The sequence below is a fragment of the Macaca thibetana genome, chromosome 6 (genome assembly GCF_024542745.1).
Source record: "Macaca thibetana thibetana isolate TM-01 chromosome 6, ASM2454274v1, whole genome shotgun sequence".
Taxonomy (NCBI): Eukaryota; Metazoa; Chordata; class Mammalia; order Primates; family Cercopithecidae; genus Macaca; species Macaca thibetana.
The window spans coordinates 45,843,183-45,857,561 of NC_065583.1; the positions used below are offsets into that span (position 1 = coordinate 45,843,183).

A 14,379-nucleotide genomic window follows, 5' to 3' on the forward strand; every position below is an offset into this window, starting at 1 on the left:
AAGACAAGCGTGGCTGCCCGTTCTGGATAGCTTCCTGGCCCGGTTTCCCTGGCACTGGCTGGCAGAGAGCCACACTCAGTATTTGTGTGGGCCGTGGAGGAGATGCTGTCCCAGGAGGCTCAGAGGGGAGTCTGAGGTGCCAGAGCAAACCTCTGAGAGGCTTGATGAGAACCCGTCTGAGGTGTTTGGGTGCTGTGTGCTTGGATGGGAGGCGACACCCCAGTCTCTTTATCTGTGTAGATCTATCAAAGCCTTGAATGTCCCAGGCTTTCTTCCACTTTGGGGCTCCGAGCTGCCCAGTGCTGCATGCTCTGTTTACACCATCTTATTAAATTATCTGAGGCAAGTCCTCCTTGGGTAGGTGAGAAGAATGAGGCCCAGGGAGGTCAAGCAGTTTCTCTAAAGCCACACAGCAGTCAGTGGAGGACGATGAAGTCACACCTGCTGTTTGACTCCAGGGTCCATGCTATTAAAAAAAAGTGCTGCCTCCTGGCCAAGACTCGGGAAGTAGAAGTGACTTTCCCAAGGACCCTTGCCCCCACCCCCACCCCTCTGCATAAATGCCCTAACTTCTCTGCCTCAGGTTCTCCACTATCAGTGTGATAGTACTAACACTGTCCAACTGTGTCGTATTCATAGGACTCCTGCAACAGTTGAATCAGGGGGAAAACATCCCTTCCCCCAATACCATCCCAGTGCCCTGGGCTGCCCTCCATCCTTTCTTCCCTGACAGGGTCCTGTGGGTCCACAGAAGTCTGAAATTCTGGGCCATGGTGATATCTGATACCAGCTTGAAAATCATATGTGCTCCTTTCCATCAGAGTCAACCTGCAGGTTGAGGCTGGCTCTGTGGACGTCTGAGAATAGGAAATGCTGCTGTCTGCCTGACTGAAGGCTAGGCAGGTCAGGGGACCAGATAGCCCAGGTTGGAGAGGTTTGGAATCAAGGGGTTTCTGTGGGAATGTAGGAGGAGCCACTGCTGCCTGCTGCTCTCAAGGTCCCATCTGAAAGCCTGGCTAAGCACCTGCTATGTGCTAAACTTCCTGGAACTCGGAGGAGTTTGGCTGCTGACGGTGACAGAAGAGTCAGTGTTTGCGGACAGCCTACTCCATCTTCTGCCACATGGTGGTCTCCTCTGTCATGCACTCATCAGACATCAGCTGCTGGGCTGGGGGAGACCCATAAACCTCACATCAGGTCTGACCTCAAATACAGGCCAGGCAGGACCACAGGAAATGTGGAGGGCAGACCCAGAAGTCTTGGGAAGGAGCAGCATTTGAGCTGGAACTAAAAAGAAAAGCTAAGTTGTGAGCAGTGGAGAAGGGCGCAGAGGCAGAGGGAACTGCCTGAGCAGCGCTAGATGAGAGAATGCAAGGGGAGTCAGGAAGAGTTTTGCTCACCCAAAGCCCCCATGGCTGTGGGAGGGGCAGTTGGAAGGCTTGGAGTCTGGCTCCTGAGGACCCTGAATGTCAAGGAAAGGGGCTGGGCCATGCATGATTCTGTGGGCAGTGGCATCTACAGGCTAGAGGCAGTCCTTAGTCCTGCTGCTACTCGGCGAATGGATGAAAGGCCCATCTCTGGGGCCAGCTGTATCTCACCTGGACAAACCTCCATAGCCCATGCTGAGGCTGGCTCAGGCTCCTTGCAACCAGCATTTTTCTCTGCAGGGACCTGGTGGGCTTGCCCTTGGGAAGTTGAAGCCTGTGCCTGTCCAGCTCCTCAGAAGGGCTGTGATCCCCCTCAGCACTTGAGAGCAGGCAGTTCAGCCTCCCCCAGCAGGAGCTCACTGGGTCATTTAATCCACTGTGCCCAGACATCCTCCTCTGTAAGATGGGAGTGATAACTGTACCTGACTCAGGCTGCACTTCACTCACACTCAGTGAGTCAATGCATGTCAAGTGCTCAGCACCATGACTGGCACGCGGTGACACACTCAGCAAGTCAAACCTCACCATCGTTATGGCCTGTGTGTCCTGAGTGTTCACGTCTGTGTTAGCACATGGACAGCTCCAAGCCAAGGCCAGCAGGTGGGCCAGAAGCAAACTGCCCTTCCAGCTGAGCCAGCCCCTTATCTGGGATCTCTTTTGCACCAAATCTTTCCTGCAAACTACTCCCTTAAGAGAGCTCTGCAGCATGGAAAACCTCTGGAGGGTCTCTTAAGCCCGATGTGCAGGGAAGGTACCTCCAGCTCACCAAGGGGTTGCTGACAGGCTGTTGCAGGGCTCTCAGCCCTACTTGGGTCTGGATGGCACGCCACACGGGAAGGGAGGAGGGAACATGGCTCAGACCCCGCTTGGGCTGCACAAGGAGAGAGTGGCCCCAGTTTGTACCATACACATAGATACCTCCCAACCTGTCGGTTCCTTTGGGGGCAGTGAGGGCCCACAGATGCCAACTCCTCGATGAGGCCCTAAACTAAAAAGACAAGCTAAGTTGTGAGCAGTGGAGAAGGGCGCAGAGGCAGAGGGAACCTCCTGAGCAGCACCAGGTGGGAGAATGCAAGGGGAGTCGGGAAAAGTTTTCCAGCCCTTGGAAAATAAAGGGAACAGTCCAATTGCCTCACCCCAAGAATAAAGCCAACAAGTCTTCCTGGCAAGGGCAACTTTATTTCTTCATACTCCCATCATACTCCAAACCCCAAATCCCTAAACCCAACGGGAAGTCATAGGAGTGCCTTGGAAATAGTAAAAAAACAGATTTTCTAAAAAGAATTTCTTTGATGTAACTCTAGTGTGACCAATTGATTTCTCTCTCCTTCTCAAGGTCCTCATCCTCAGGAAGCACGGTGAGCAGGTGAGGGCATTCCAGACAAGCAGCCATTGGATGGAGGAGTGGGGATCCAGTGGTCAGAGGTGTGTGAGCGTCAAAGCAAACAAAGAACCCACACCCAGGGAGGAGACACAAAACCAGCGCCACGGGACAGAGAGGCTGTGAACGTGGGTCACACCAGTGTGGCTGGTGCTAAAGGAGTTTCAAGCAGGAACCAGCATCTAAGTGTCTGGCCCCGGAGTAGGTGGGATGAGCACATACTCTCAAAATCCCAGTGTGCTTCAGCCATGTGCCAGGTGAGCCTGGGGTTGGAGGTTGGGCTGGAGCACCAGAAAACAGGTCCACACAGTCCAAGGAGGTAGGGCCTGGCAGACACATGCAGAGTCACCTTCCTCACCTGCTCTACCCAAGGGCAGGGGCAGGGAAAGGAAAGGTACAGAGGCAATGAGGAAAAAGAGACAGCAACATGGGTCTAGCAGAGGCCTGGGTGTAGGGGAGCACCTGGCTCATTTCTTGCTACGCATAGACCCACTGAGGAAGAATGTAGCGAGGAGGTGCTTAAGTACTTGACCCGAGGTCAGACGGAGCTGGTGTAAATCCCAGCTCCACTCTTCCTGGCTGTCTGCTAGCTGTGTGAGCTCGGGCACAGTTGTAGAATGGAGATGACACCAGTGTCTACACCCAACGATTATGAAGATGATCTCTGTAAAGTGCCTACTACAAAGTAAATGCTTAATAAATTGAAGCTGAAAGTATTACTCCAAAGCATCCAATTAATTCACCAGCTTCAAGGTGCACGATTTATTTACAAAACCAGCTTCTGGCTGTCTGCACCCTTCAGTTGTTCAGATGGCTCCTGCTCCCTCTGTCTGAGCTTGGGACGGGCTACAAAAGGAATGGTCTGAGGTCAAAGTCCCAGACCAGATGGCCACTTCTCTGCAAAGCCACTTTTGGTGTGGCTGTTCAATTCTCACACGGCAGTTTTTCCAGCTAGGAGAACAGGAAGGTGGCAGCCTGGGGCGGGATGGGTCTCTCCCTGGGGGTGGAGTGGCTGAACGTGGGGCACAGGCTGAGTTTCTCCCCTCTGCCCCTTGAGGAGAAAGGCAAACCCCAGGCCTGTAGAATGGGACAGCTCATGCTGGCAGGGAGCAGCCTGGTGGGCTGAGAGGGGCTGGGAGAATCTGCCGAGGGTTGGGTTCTTCCTGCTGGCTCTGCTGGGCAAGGGGGTAGGATGCCCCTCATCCACGGTCATGGGCACTGAGACAGAGAGAATACAGGCCTGAGGGCCAAGGTCCCAGGCCAGCTCTGGTCCCAGGGTAAACTGACTTCTGGGAGCCTACCCCCAATCACCTTCGTCCCTTGATGTTCAGTGGGTGCTGGGGGCCTGCTCTCCAGTGGCTTCCGCTGCAGCCAGCTCCGGCATCCCCGCGGTATGACCGCACCAGCCCTGGGCAGCCCCTGAGGGTCCCTAGCTCCCAGAGGGAGAGGCAGGAGGCCCTGGGCTAGTGTGCAGCCCCTCTTCAGGGGTTCTGTAGTAATGCACGAATCCTGAGGCATAAAGACCATGGTTCCTGGAGAGAGGAGCATCCTGATCACTGTCATGGGCGAACGCTGCCGAGACCTGCAGGATGGGGCAGCGGGCCAGTGGGTGTGAGGACCCAGAGATGAGGTCTGAGTGTGCCGAGGCAGCCTGGGTATGAAGGAATAAGAGGGTCAGCCTGATGCAAGCCCACCTCCCAGGTTCAGGCCCAGATACCCAGGACCAGCCTGTGCCTGCAACACAGCAGTGGCAGTCCTAGAAGAGGGCAAGTCCATGTCTGCTCTGCAACCCAGGAAGCACTCAGCGATATCACTCACCCATCCAAGGGCACCCTGCTGGGAAGGGTGTGTCTGGGATTAAAACCCACCCGCTTTGCCTCCTCTGTCTTTGCAGTCACGGGCCACAGTGCCCAGCTGCATGGTGGTGATTAGGAATGTTATAGATCACAGGCTTCGGGTCAAATCCCAGGTTTGCTACTTGCTAGCTGTGTGCCCTTGGTCAAGTTACTTAACTTCTCTGAGACTTGTTTTCTCATTCATAAAATGGGAATAATAGTACCGCTTATCTTATAGGATTACTATTGGGATTAAATGAGATGATGCTAGTGAAACATTTGTCTGAGAGCCTAGCAAGTCCTAAGGACCAAATTAATATTTCTGTGAGCTCACCATCATGCTTAGCACTTTAGGTACGTGGTCGTATATAATTCTCACAATGGCTCTATTGTTGCTGCTGTTGTTTTGTTTTGTTTTGTTTTTTTGTTTTTTTGAGATGGAGTCTCACTCTGTCACCCAGGCTGGAGTGCAGTGGCGCAATCTCGGCTCACTGCAACCTCAGCCTCCTGGGTTCATGCCATTCTCCTGCCTTAGCCTCCCAAGTAGCTGGGACTATAGGTGCTCGCTGCTACGCTCAGCTAATTTTTTGTATTCTTTAGTAGAGACGGGGTTTCACTGCATTAGCCAGGATGGTCTCGATCTCCTGACCTCGTAATCCACCCGCCTCGGCCTCCCAAAGTGCTAGGATTACAGGCGTGAGTCACCGCGCCCGGCCAGTTGTTCTCTCTTTTATAAGGAAACCACTCTCTTATAAGGCCGCTCTCCTAGCAGGTGGTCAAGCTGGGCTTGAACAGGACAGTCTTTCTGCAGTCTCTGTACTCCCAACCAGTGACACCTTTCTCCAAGAGCCCCAGCAGCCCTGAGAGGGGCCTGTCCATGGGCATGTTAGAGTCTGGGCCCCAGGTTTGAAGGATGTGGGGGCCTAGTGCTGCTCCCCCCACCCTCTATGGCCTCCTCAACTCACAGAGCATTCGTCCCTGACTGTTGTCCTGCAGAAGCAGCCAGCCTGTGCCTCCCTCTCAGTGGGCGCATCTTGGGAGCCCCTGTGTGACCAGCCAGGAAGGGCTATGCTGGGCAAACTCTCCTCCTCAGAGCGGTAGTAAGGGAAGAACCCACTGAGCAGTTCTGAGTCCTCCTGGAGCGGTGTCTCGGGCTGCAGGTCCAACCCCTCCTCTGCCAGGAGGTACCCATAGGTGCAGAAGAAAGGCAGGTACTCCAAGGCCACCTGGGCCCTATGTGAAAGGTGGAGGGAGCTTAGGGGCTTCTTGTCCCTTGAACTGGTGGCCTGCTGTTGGGAGGACAGGGGCCCTGGGTCATCCTCCTCCAGGAGGCTAGGAGAGGTTGGGGCCCCAGATTCATCCTCACAGTTCTTCTGAGACATCTGAGAAGAGAAGGACATTCCATCTGTTACTGCACCCTGAATTCCTAACCACACCAGCTCTGTCCCCAGTCCCTGCCTACATTGGAGGCTAGACGGGTCTTACAAAGCCCAAACCTGACCGTGGCTGTCCTCTGTGAAAAACCAGCAATGGGCCTCAACCATGGTTAGATTGTTCAAGCACACAGGCCTTCTTGCCATTCCTAAGTCACACCAAACTTGGCCTTCCCTTAGAATCTGTGCCAAGATCTGCTTCTGGACTCTCAGCTCAGAAGAGCCTTCCCAGTCCCAACCTCCCTGCAGGGTGACTCCAGATCATTTCATCACTGGAATGCTCTTGTTGGGGTGTGTGGTCCACCTGCTTCATGTGTGGGGTGGTCTTATCTGTCTTATCTGTCTGGTGCCTCTCGTTCATAATAGGCATTCAATTGACACTTTTTCAATTAGTCTGCTGGCTCTCAGTCCAACTCATATTCCCTTCACTCTGTCCACTCCAGCTCCACAGGCCTTCTCTTGGTCCATCTCACTTGCCAAGCATCCTCCCGCCCCAGGGGCTCTGCATGGGCTAATGTTCCTGCCCAGAGTCTCTTCCCTCTCCTTTCTCCTAGGTGGTGACTTCCTCAGCACTTGACTAAGGTCACTTCCCTTATGTCCCTGGCTTAGTGACATCACCTTCTTCATGACTGCCGCCACCCTCATACCCCTCATTCAGAGCACCCGTTCATCTGCTGTGAAATATTTGACTGTGTGGTTTCTTGATTAATGTCTCTCATCCTGTTAGTTACAAATTCCACTGAGGCAAGGCCCATCTGTCTAGATCATTTCTGTGTCTCAAAGGTCTAGAAAAACCCTGGCATATGGTAGACACCAAGTATTGGAAGAAAGGAAAGAAGGGTGGGAGGGAAGGAAAGAGGTAGACAAAAAGAGAACACCTTGGCCAGGAACGAAGTCTTTATCAGACTCCATGGTGATAGGAGGGAGAAGTCACGTCTTGGGGAGAGGGTGGAGAAGCAGAATGAGGAATTAATTCCCAGGCCCAGAGGGGACACGTGGCCCAGAGTACCGGGTAGTGAAAAGCCAGCTCATTCCCACGTTGACTCTGCTAGACCCAGAGCCCATCAGGAACATGGCAGGGGGCCCCTTTGATCCTAAGAAAGCCCCCAGGCTGTTCCACTTGTGGACTCCAGTCCCATGGAAGAACCTAGGTGGCTTAGCCCCCAGCCTTCCTGACTCCCACCCTAGCCCTTAGGCCTTGAGTCCCTGCCCCTGACACATGCTCCTGTGGTCCATGCTCTCCCCCAACTCCCTGCAGGCAGCCTGACCACTGAGGTCCCTGTCCTAAGCCAGACCCCTTGGTAAGTGCCTACTGTCCCACAGACTGCCAGATTCTGGTGAGCAGGAACCAGGCCCCCTCCTCCAAGTCCCAGAGACCCAGCTCAGGGCCATCTTTGCTGAGTTTCTACAACTCCCAAACACTCCGTAGAGCTCTGTGGTCCTCTCTCTCAGGTAATCCTTAGGAAGCCCACCGGGATAGACTTGCCTTTCCAACTTCACTGTGCCAAGGAGATGGGACAGGCTAAATGGCAGCACCCAGGTTCGACCCACTCTGAAGCCTGTGCTCAGTTCACTGTGAATTATATGTTGTTGTGTGCCCCCATAAGACATGTTCAAGTCTTAAGCCCTGGCACTTGTGGATGTGACCTTATTTGGAAATGGGATCTTGGCAGATGCAATCAAGTTAATATGAGGTCACACTGGGTCAGGGTGGGCCCTGAATCCAATGACTTGTCCCTATAAGATGAGGGAAATTTGGACACAGACACACAGGGGGAGTGTCATATGATGATGGAGGAAGCGATTGGAATGATGCTGCCACAAACCAAGGCACATCAAGAATTGCATCATCACAGGAAGCTAGGAGGGAGGCATGAAGGCACAGATTCCCTGCTGAGACCCCAAGAAGAAAACAACCCTGCCAACACCTTGATTTTGAAATTTTGGCCTTCAGAACTGTGAGAGAATAAATGTGTGTTGTTTTAAGCTACGAAGTTTGTGTTAATTTCTTCTGGCAGCCCTAGGACACTAACACATGTAGGTTTGCTGGATGGCTCATTTGTGGGGATAAAGGGATATGACACAGACTTGAGGGCTCTCCCAGCACCACCCTGTGAGCAGCTTGGGGAGAAGGCCCATTGCCATGACCAAGATTCATTCTGTTGGGGGCTCACCTAAGGCCCTACACTTCCTGTCATCCAGTGGGCGCTGGACAGCACACACTCTCCCTGTGGTGGGCCAGCGGCCCTCCCACAGCTCATTCTTTCCTGCCAGGGCCCCAGCTCTGCTTCAACAGTGAGTCCTGGATTGAAGGAGGCCAGGTATCCTCTGAGCTCCCCTGGGAGGCCTCAGCAAGATGGCAGGTGTACAATGCCACTCACAGTCTCCAGTGAGCACCACTTCCGGCGTCCTGTTTTGGGATCAGCAGTAGCACCGCATCGTGACACGATGAAGCCTAATCGTAAAACTCTGGCTGAAAAGACAAAGCCTCCCTCGGCAGGCCTCTCCCTCCCAGCCTCCTCTTTACCCTGGCAAATCCCCCTCTGCCTGCTGAGAAAAGATTCCATCATGAAGTCATAAGGCCTGGTGCCAGGCAAGAAAGCCAGATGGCTCTGTTACCATGGAGACTCTACCCAAGCACCCAACACCTGTGATCATCACCTGTCTCTTAATTCAGCTTAATCCACATCTTCCCAGGAGACTCAGGGGAAACAAAGAGAATGCAAACATCTTCTGGACTCTGATCAGTTCTTCATCACTGGGGGCCAGTGAGCTCACCTGGGACTTCTGCCCAGAGACTGTGAGAGTGACTCAGCACCTCCAGTAGATGGTCAGGAAGGGCCCCAAGGATCTGTTCCACCAAGTCCAGGGAACTGGAGTGAGCTGCATGCTCCTCTCTGGGGTGCCTCAGTTCACTCAGGGTGGGGCCAAGACACCAGTCTCTGCCCTTGTCACTCACTTTCAGCTGCCTCTCCTCTGTGGCTCTTCCCCAGTCACTTGCTGGCAGGACACAAGACAAGTGGAGCAGTCATGGGAGGACTGATGATGTGGGACATCTGCTTTTTCCCACAGAGCCAATGTCCCCAGCTCCTCTCCCAGGCCTGGTGCTCCTAAGTATCAACTACTACCCAGGGCAGTTCTCATGTGGTGTGTCATGTGGTCCTCTCCACAAATCTTCAAGTCAGGAAGTCCGCCACTGTCATGCCATTTTGCAGACTGGAGAGTTGAGCCTCAGTGCCGGGACAGGAAGGTGAACCAGCCTGAAAAAGGGGCTCCATTAGTTTCTAGCCTTAGGGCTTGAAGCAAGAGAGCCTTGGAATGCCACTGATGGTCACAAGGCTGAGACATCTCCAGGACTTCACACTTCCCCAGGGCTGGAGTCCAAGCCAGGAGTGACCCAGCCAGGTTCTCCAGGCTCAGGCAAAGCTCCTGCATCTCTCTACTCTGTGCCCTCAGACCCTGGTGCCCATCTGCTGCTGGGTCATTTTCTTTTGTATAGACTTAACTCTTTAATCCATATCAAATTTAGTTTTTGTAAGTGGTAATAGATAAGCCTCTAATTTTGTTTTATTTTGTTGAGTCACTTGACTCAACATCATTTAAGAATAAATTATTTTTCCCTAACCTGATTTGAAATACCAAAATAGACACATTCTAAATTCTTAACTATTGCAAACTTAAGTTCACTTTTATAATTTATTTTTGTATCCATCGCTTTGTCTCTCTTTGTACCAACATCATATTATTTTGATCTCTTTAGTTTTATATAAATTTAATTCATGTTATGTTATCACCTTTTAAAAACTCAACTTCATTGAGGTCTAATTTACATACACCACAAAGTATACTGTTCATGAATTTATACATCAAATAACAACCTTGGAATTAATATATAGAAATGCCTCTTTTCAGGTAATCCACTCTCTTGCTTCCCAACTCCAAGCAACCACTGATGTGCTTTTTGATACTATAGATTTATTTTCCCTATTCTAGAATATATGGAATCACACAGTACATGTTCTTTTGTGCCTAGTGAGCTTCTAATATTCAGCACTATGTTTTTAAGATTCATCTTTTTTGTGGTATAGTTTGCTCCCTTTTATTGAGGAGTAGTAGTAATACTGTTACGTGGTGTAACACAATTTGCTTATCTAGCCTTCTGTGTATACAGTCTAGTTGTTTCCATTGTGAATAGTGCTGCTAGAAATAGTTACATACAAGTCTTTGAGTGGGTATAGTTTTCATTCTTCTTAGGTAAATAGCTAGGATTTGAGTAGTTCGATCACATCTTAAGTGTATGTTTAACTAAATAAGAAACTGCCAAACTGTTTCCATTTTATGGAATATCAAATGATACATTCATTTTACATTCCCAACAGTAATGTTGGGAAATGTCCCAGTTTCTTCACATTCTTACCACCACTTTTTAACTTTTGCCATTCTCGTGGGTGTATAGATACCATTCTGGTTTTAATTTGCATTTTCTTGATGACTAATGATGTTGAGCATTTCTTTTATGTGCATACTGCCATTTGTATATTTTCATTTAAGGGTTTACATCTTTTCTCATTTTAATAACTTTATTGTTATAATTAAAGTACAATAAGCTACATAGATTTAAAGTGTACAATTTGATCAATTTTTACATATGTACACACCTCAGAAACTATCACCATGGTCAGGATAACAAATATTTATATCAACCCCCAAATTTTTCTCATTTGCTTTTATAATCCATCTTCCCTCCATTCCCATCCACAGACAACCATTGATCTGCTCTCTTATTTTACATTTTCTAGAATTTTATACAAATGGAATCTAAAGTGTAGCTTTTGTATGATTTCTCTTAGCATAATGCTATTGAGATTAATCTATGCTGTTGCATGAATCAATAGTTTGTTCCTGTTTTGTTGAGCACTATTCCACTGCATGGATATATCCCTGTTGTTATTCTACTGTATGTAGTGTGCCATTCTTCTCTAGCTGTTTTGAAGATGTTTTTGTTTATCCTTTGTAAGTGGTAATAGATAAGGTTTTTAGCCCTTTATAATGTGTCTAGGCATGGTTTTCATTGACCTTATCCTTTCTGGGGTTTACAGAGCCTCTTAAGTACATTGATTTACATTTTTCACCACATTTAGGAAGATTTAGGTCTTTATTTTGTCAAGTATGTTTTTTCCAGCCTATTTCTCCTCCCCTTCTGGGACTCTAATGTCATGTATGTTAAATTTTTTTACGTTTTTCCATGGATCCCTGAGACTCTGCTCATTTATGTCTTAACCTTTTCTCTGTGTTCTTCAGATTTGTGTAAATCACATGTATCTATCTTTAAGCTCACAGACTCTTTCCAATTGACATCACCATTCTGCTATTGAAATCATCCAGTGAAATTTTTTTTTCAGATTTTGTATTTTTCAGTTCTAACATTTTCATCTGGTTATTTTTTTACAGTTGCTATTTCTCTATTGAGAACTTCTTTTTATTTGTGCCAAATGTGTTTCTCTTAACCTCACAGAACATACTCATAATAGCATTTTGAAGTCTTTGATGATAATTCCAACACATGGCCCACCTTGGGATTGACATTAATTTCTTTTCCTTGAGAATTGTTCACATTTTTCTGGTTATTTGTATGTTGGGTAATTTTAGATTGTCCTAGACATTTTGAATATCATTTTATGTAGACTTTGGGTCAGGTACATAATCCTCTGTAGAGAGCTGATGTTTTAGCTTTATCCGGAAATCAATTTAGTTAGGTTTGAGCTGCAAGTTCTGTCTTGCCTTTAGTATACAGTGGTGCAAATCTCAGTTCTCTAAGCCTTTGCCGTATTCATTTGGGTCTGTTTTTTGCATGCATTATTTAGCAATTAGGATAAAAAGATGTGTGCGCATGGTTTAAATCTTAGTTTGGTTCTTTCTGAAAGCTTTTCTATTCTGGTTTAGGTCTATCCCACTCATGCATAATTCAGGAGTTAGGCTGAGACTTGTAGGCATTTATTCACAGAATTAGAGGACTGCTTTTCTGGCTACCTTCCTTCCTGGATGTCCTCATGCTTTGTTTCCTTCTGTGGTCTCTATCCTGGTTCATTTGACCAGAAATACTGCATTTCTTCTAGAGTAGCCATCCTTTTGCCACCGCTGCATTGCTGTAGTGTAATTAGAGTGTGCTTTCTGGGCAAAGCTGAGAGAGAAAGAAATAGAAACAGAGAGAGAGAGAAACAGAAACAGAGAAAGAGAGAGAGAGAGAGAGAGAGAGAGAGAGAGAGAGAGAGAGAGAGAGAGAGAGAGAGAACAAACCTGGGAAACTCTCCCCTGCATGAATCACTGTCTCAAGTCCAAGTAATTTTGCCTCTCCTCCACAATGTTCTTGTTTACTTTTTAGAGTTCTCGGGTAGCTAGTTTTGCATTTTGTGTAGACTTTTTGGTATAGTAAGTGGGAAGAATGGGCTATAGTGAACTTATCCTATCACGCTATGATCTTCATTTTGCCCACTTCTTATAAGATTGTTTGTCTTACTGTTGAATTGTAAGAGCTTTTTGTGTATGCTGGATACAAGTTCTTTGTCAGAAATAGGTATTGTGAATGTTTTCTCCCAGGTTGTGCCTTGACTTTTTATTTTATTAACACGGTCTTTCTAGGAAACAGAAATTTTAAATTGTGATGGAATCTGTTTATTAATTTTTTCATTTGTGTTTTTTGTATCCTAAGAAATCTTTGCCTACCATAAGATTGTGAACATTTCTTCTCACCTTATTTTTCAAGTTCTATAGCCTCAGCTTTTATATTTAGGCCTGTAATTCCATTTGAGTTCATTGATGCTATTTGAGTTGGGGAGCAAGAGTTATCTATATTTTCCATTTGGATAGCTATTGTGCATCACTGGCTGAAAAGACTTTTCTTTCTCTCATTGATACACATTGGCATATTTGTCAAAAATCAGTATATATATGTGGATTCATACCCGGATTATCTGTTCTGTTCCATTGATCTCTACTCACTGCCTTATTGTGGATCACAGTTTCTCAGCCTTGGCACTATTGATACTTTGAGCCAGATAATTTTTTGTTTCAGGGCATTGTCCCATGCACTGTTGGTTGTTTAGCACAGCATCTCTGGCCTCTGCCCACTAGATACCAATATCATACTGCTCTCCTCCCTCCAGAGTAGTGACAATAAAGAATGTCTCCCAACTTTGCCAAATGTTCCCTGAGGGGAGGGAGATTGGCCCTGTTGAGCACTACTGCTATAAATTTACTACATTCCTTGATAGCTAGGATAGTCTGGCAACTTTGCTCTTTCTAAAATACATTTTTATATTTTTACAATATAAACAAAAATACATTCTAGGTCTTTTGCACGTTCATATAAATTTACGTTAAATTTATCTCTAAATATTTTGGGATTTTTATGTCTCTCTTTTTTAGTCGGTTTTATTGAGATCAATTGTGTACAGTGAAATTGACAAATACACTGTTACATTCTAAAGAATGTCTTCGGGTTGAAAGCTGAGGTAATTTTAGGGCTTCCCTCATTGGCTCTCTTTCTCCTTGGATCATTGTCCTGTGTTTTCTGTTTTCCATCATCTTTAAATAGTGGTTTCTTATTTTATTCAGTTTTCTTGTTGCTTATAGTGGGAGGGCAAGTCTAGTACCAGTTACCTCACCGTGACTACAGGCAGAAGTCCCTAATAACCAGCGTTTAACTGTCTTATTTATTGGAGTGGTTCCTCTGTGCCAGAAACTACACTAGTCATTCTTCATTGATTATTTTATTTCTTATTAATAATCTTATCAGATAGGTACCAATGATCATCCCTATGTAAAGATAAGAAAATGAGGCTTAAAGAGGGTACGAATTTATTGAGTAATAGACAGTAGCAAATGGAAGGGCTGGAATTCAAATTTTGGTAGTCAGACTCCGAAGTGAAGTGTTTAATCACTTCGCCAGTTGTCCAAAAGCACTATATGAAAAATGATTTTAGATGACACACAGGCAAACTGTTTTTATTTTAGTAGAAAATTAATGTAATATGTGTTAGAAAAAATACAGTTACTACATCTGATATGGTTTGGTTCTGTGTCCCCACCCAAATATAATCTCGAATTGTAATCCCCACATGTTGAGGGAGGAACCTGGTGGGAGGTAATTGGATGATGGGGGTGGTTTCCCCCATTCTTTTCTTGTGATAGTGAGGAAGTTCTGACGAGATCTGATGGTTTTAAAAATAGCAGCTTTCCTGCTCGCTCTCTCTCTCTCCTGCCACCACGTGAAGAAGGTGCCTACTTCCCTTCACCTTACTCCA

At 47.4% G+C, this 14,379-nt stretch overlaps 2 protein-coding genes across 4 annotated transcripts in view; one reads left to right on the forward strand and one right to left on the reverse strand.

Moving 5' to 3' along the window:
• The window catches only part of CXCL14 (C-X-C motif chemokine ligand 14), a 728,461-nt gene that overhangs the window by 479,111 nt on the left and 234,971 nt on the right, over positions 1–14,379 (forward strand). The gene's annotated exons all lie outside the window — the stretch shown is intronic.
• LOC126956011 (uncharacterized) lies at positions 3,538–11,502 on the reverse strand. Of its 2 annotated transcripts, none has more exons than XM_050792871.1 (3): positions 8,251–11,502; positions 5,609–6,025; positions 3,538–4,390 (listed from the first exon to the last, which is right to left on the reverse strand). In XM_050792871.1, exons 2-3 carry the CDS (start codon positions 6,023–6,025, stop codon positions 4,238–4,240), a joined length of 570 nt encoding a protein of 189 aa, XP_050648828.1. In that variant the 5' UTR covers positions 8,251–11,502; the 3' UTR covers positions 3,538–4,237. The 2 variants fall into 2 exon arrangements, with proteins under 2 accessions (XP_050648828.1, XP_050648827.1); XM_050792870.1 differs by having other exon boundaries at positions 3,538–4,459.

What these genes read in the sequence shown, in the direction of transcription:
- LOC126956011 (XM_050792870.1), bottom strand. Translation starts at nt 6,025, where the DNA reads ATGTCTCAGAAGAACTGTGAGGATGAATCTGGGGCCCCAACCTCTCCT. An exon ending in CAGTCAGGGACGAATGCTCT is followed by an intron (nt 4,460 to 5,608) that starts GTGAGTTGAGGA and finishes CTTCATACCCAG; the next exon opens with GCTGCCTCGGCACACTCAGA.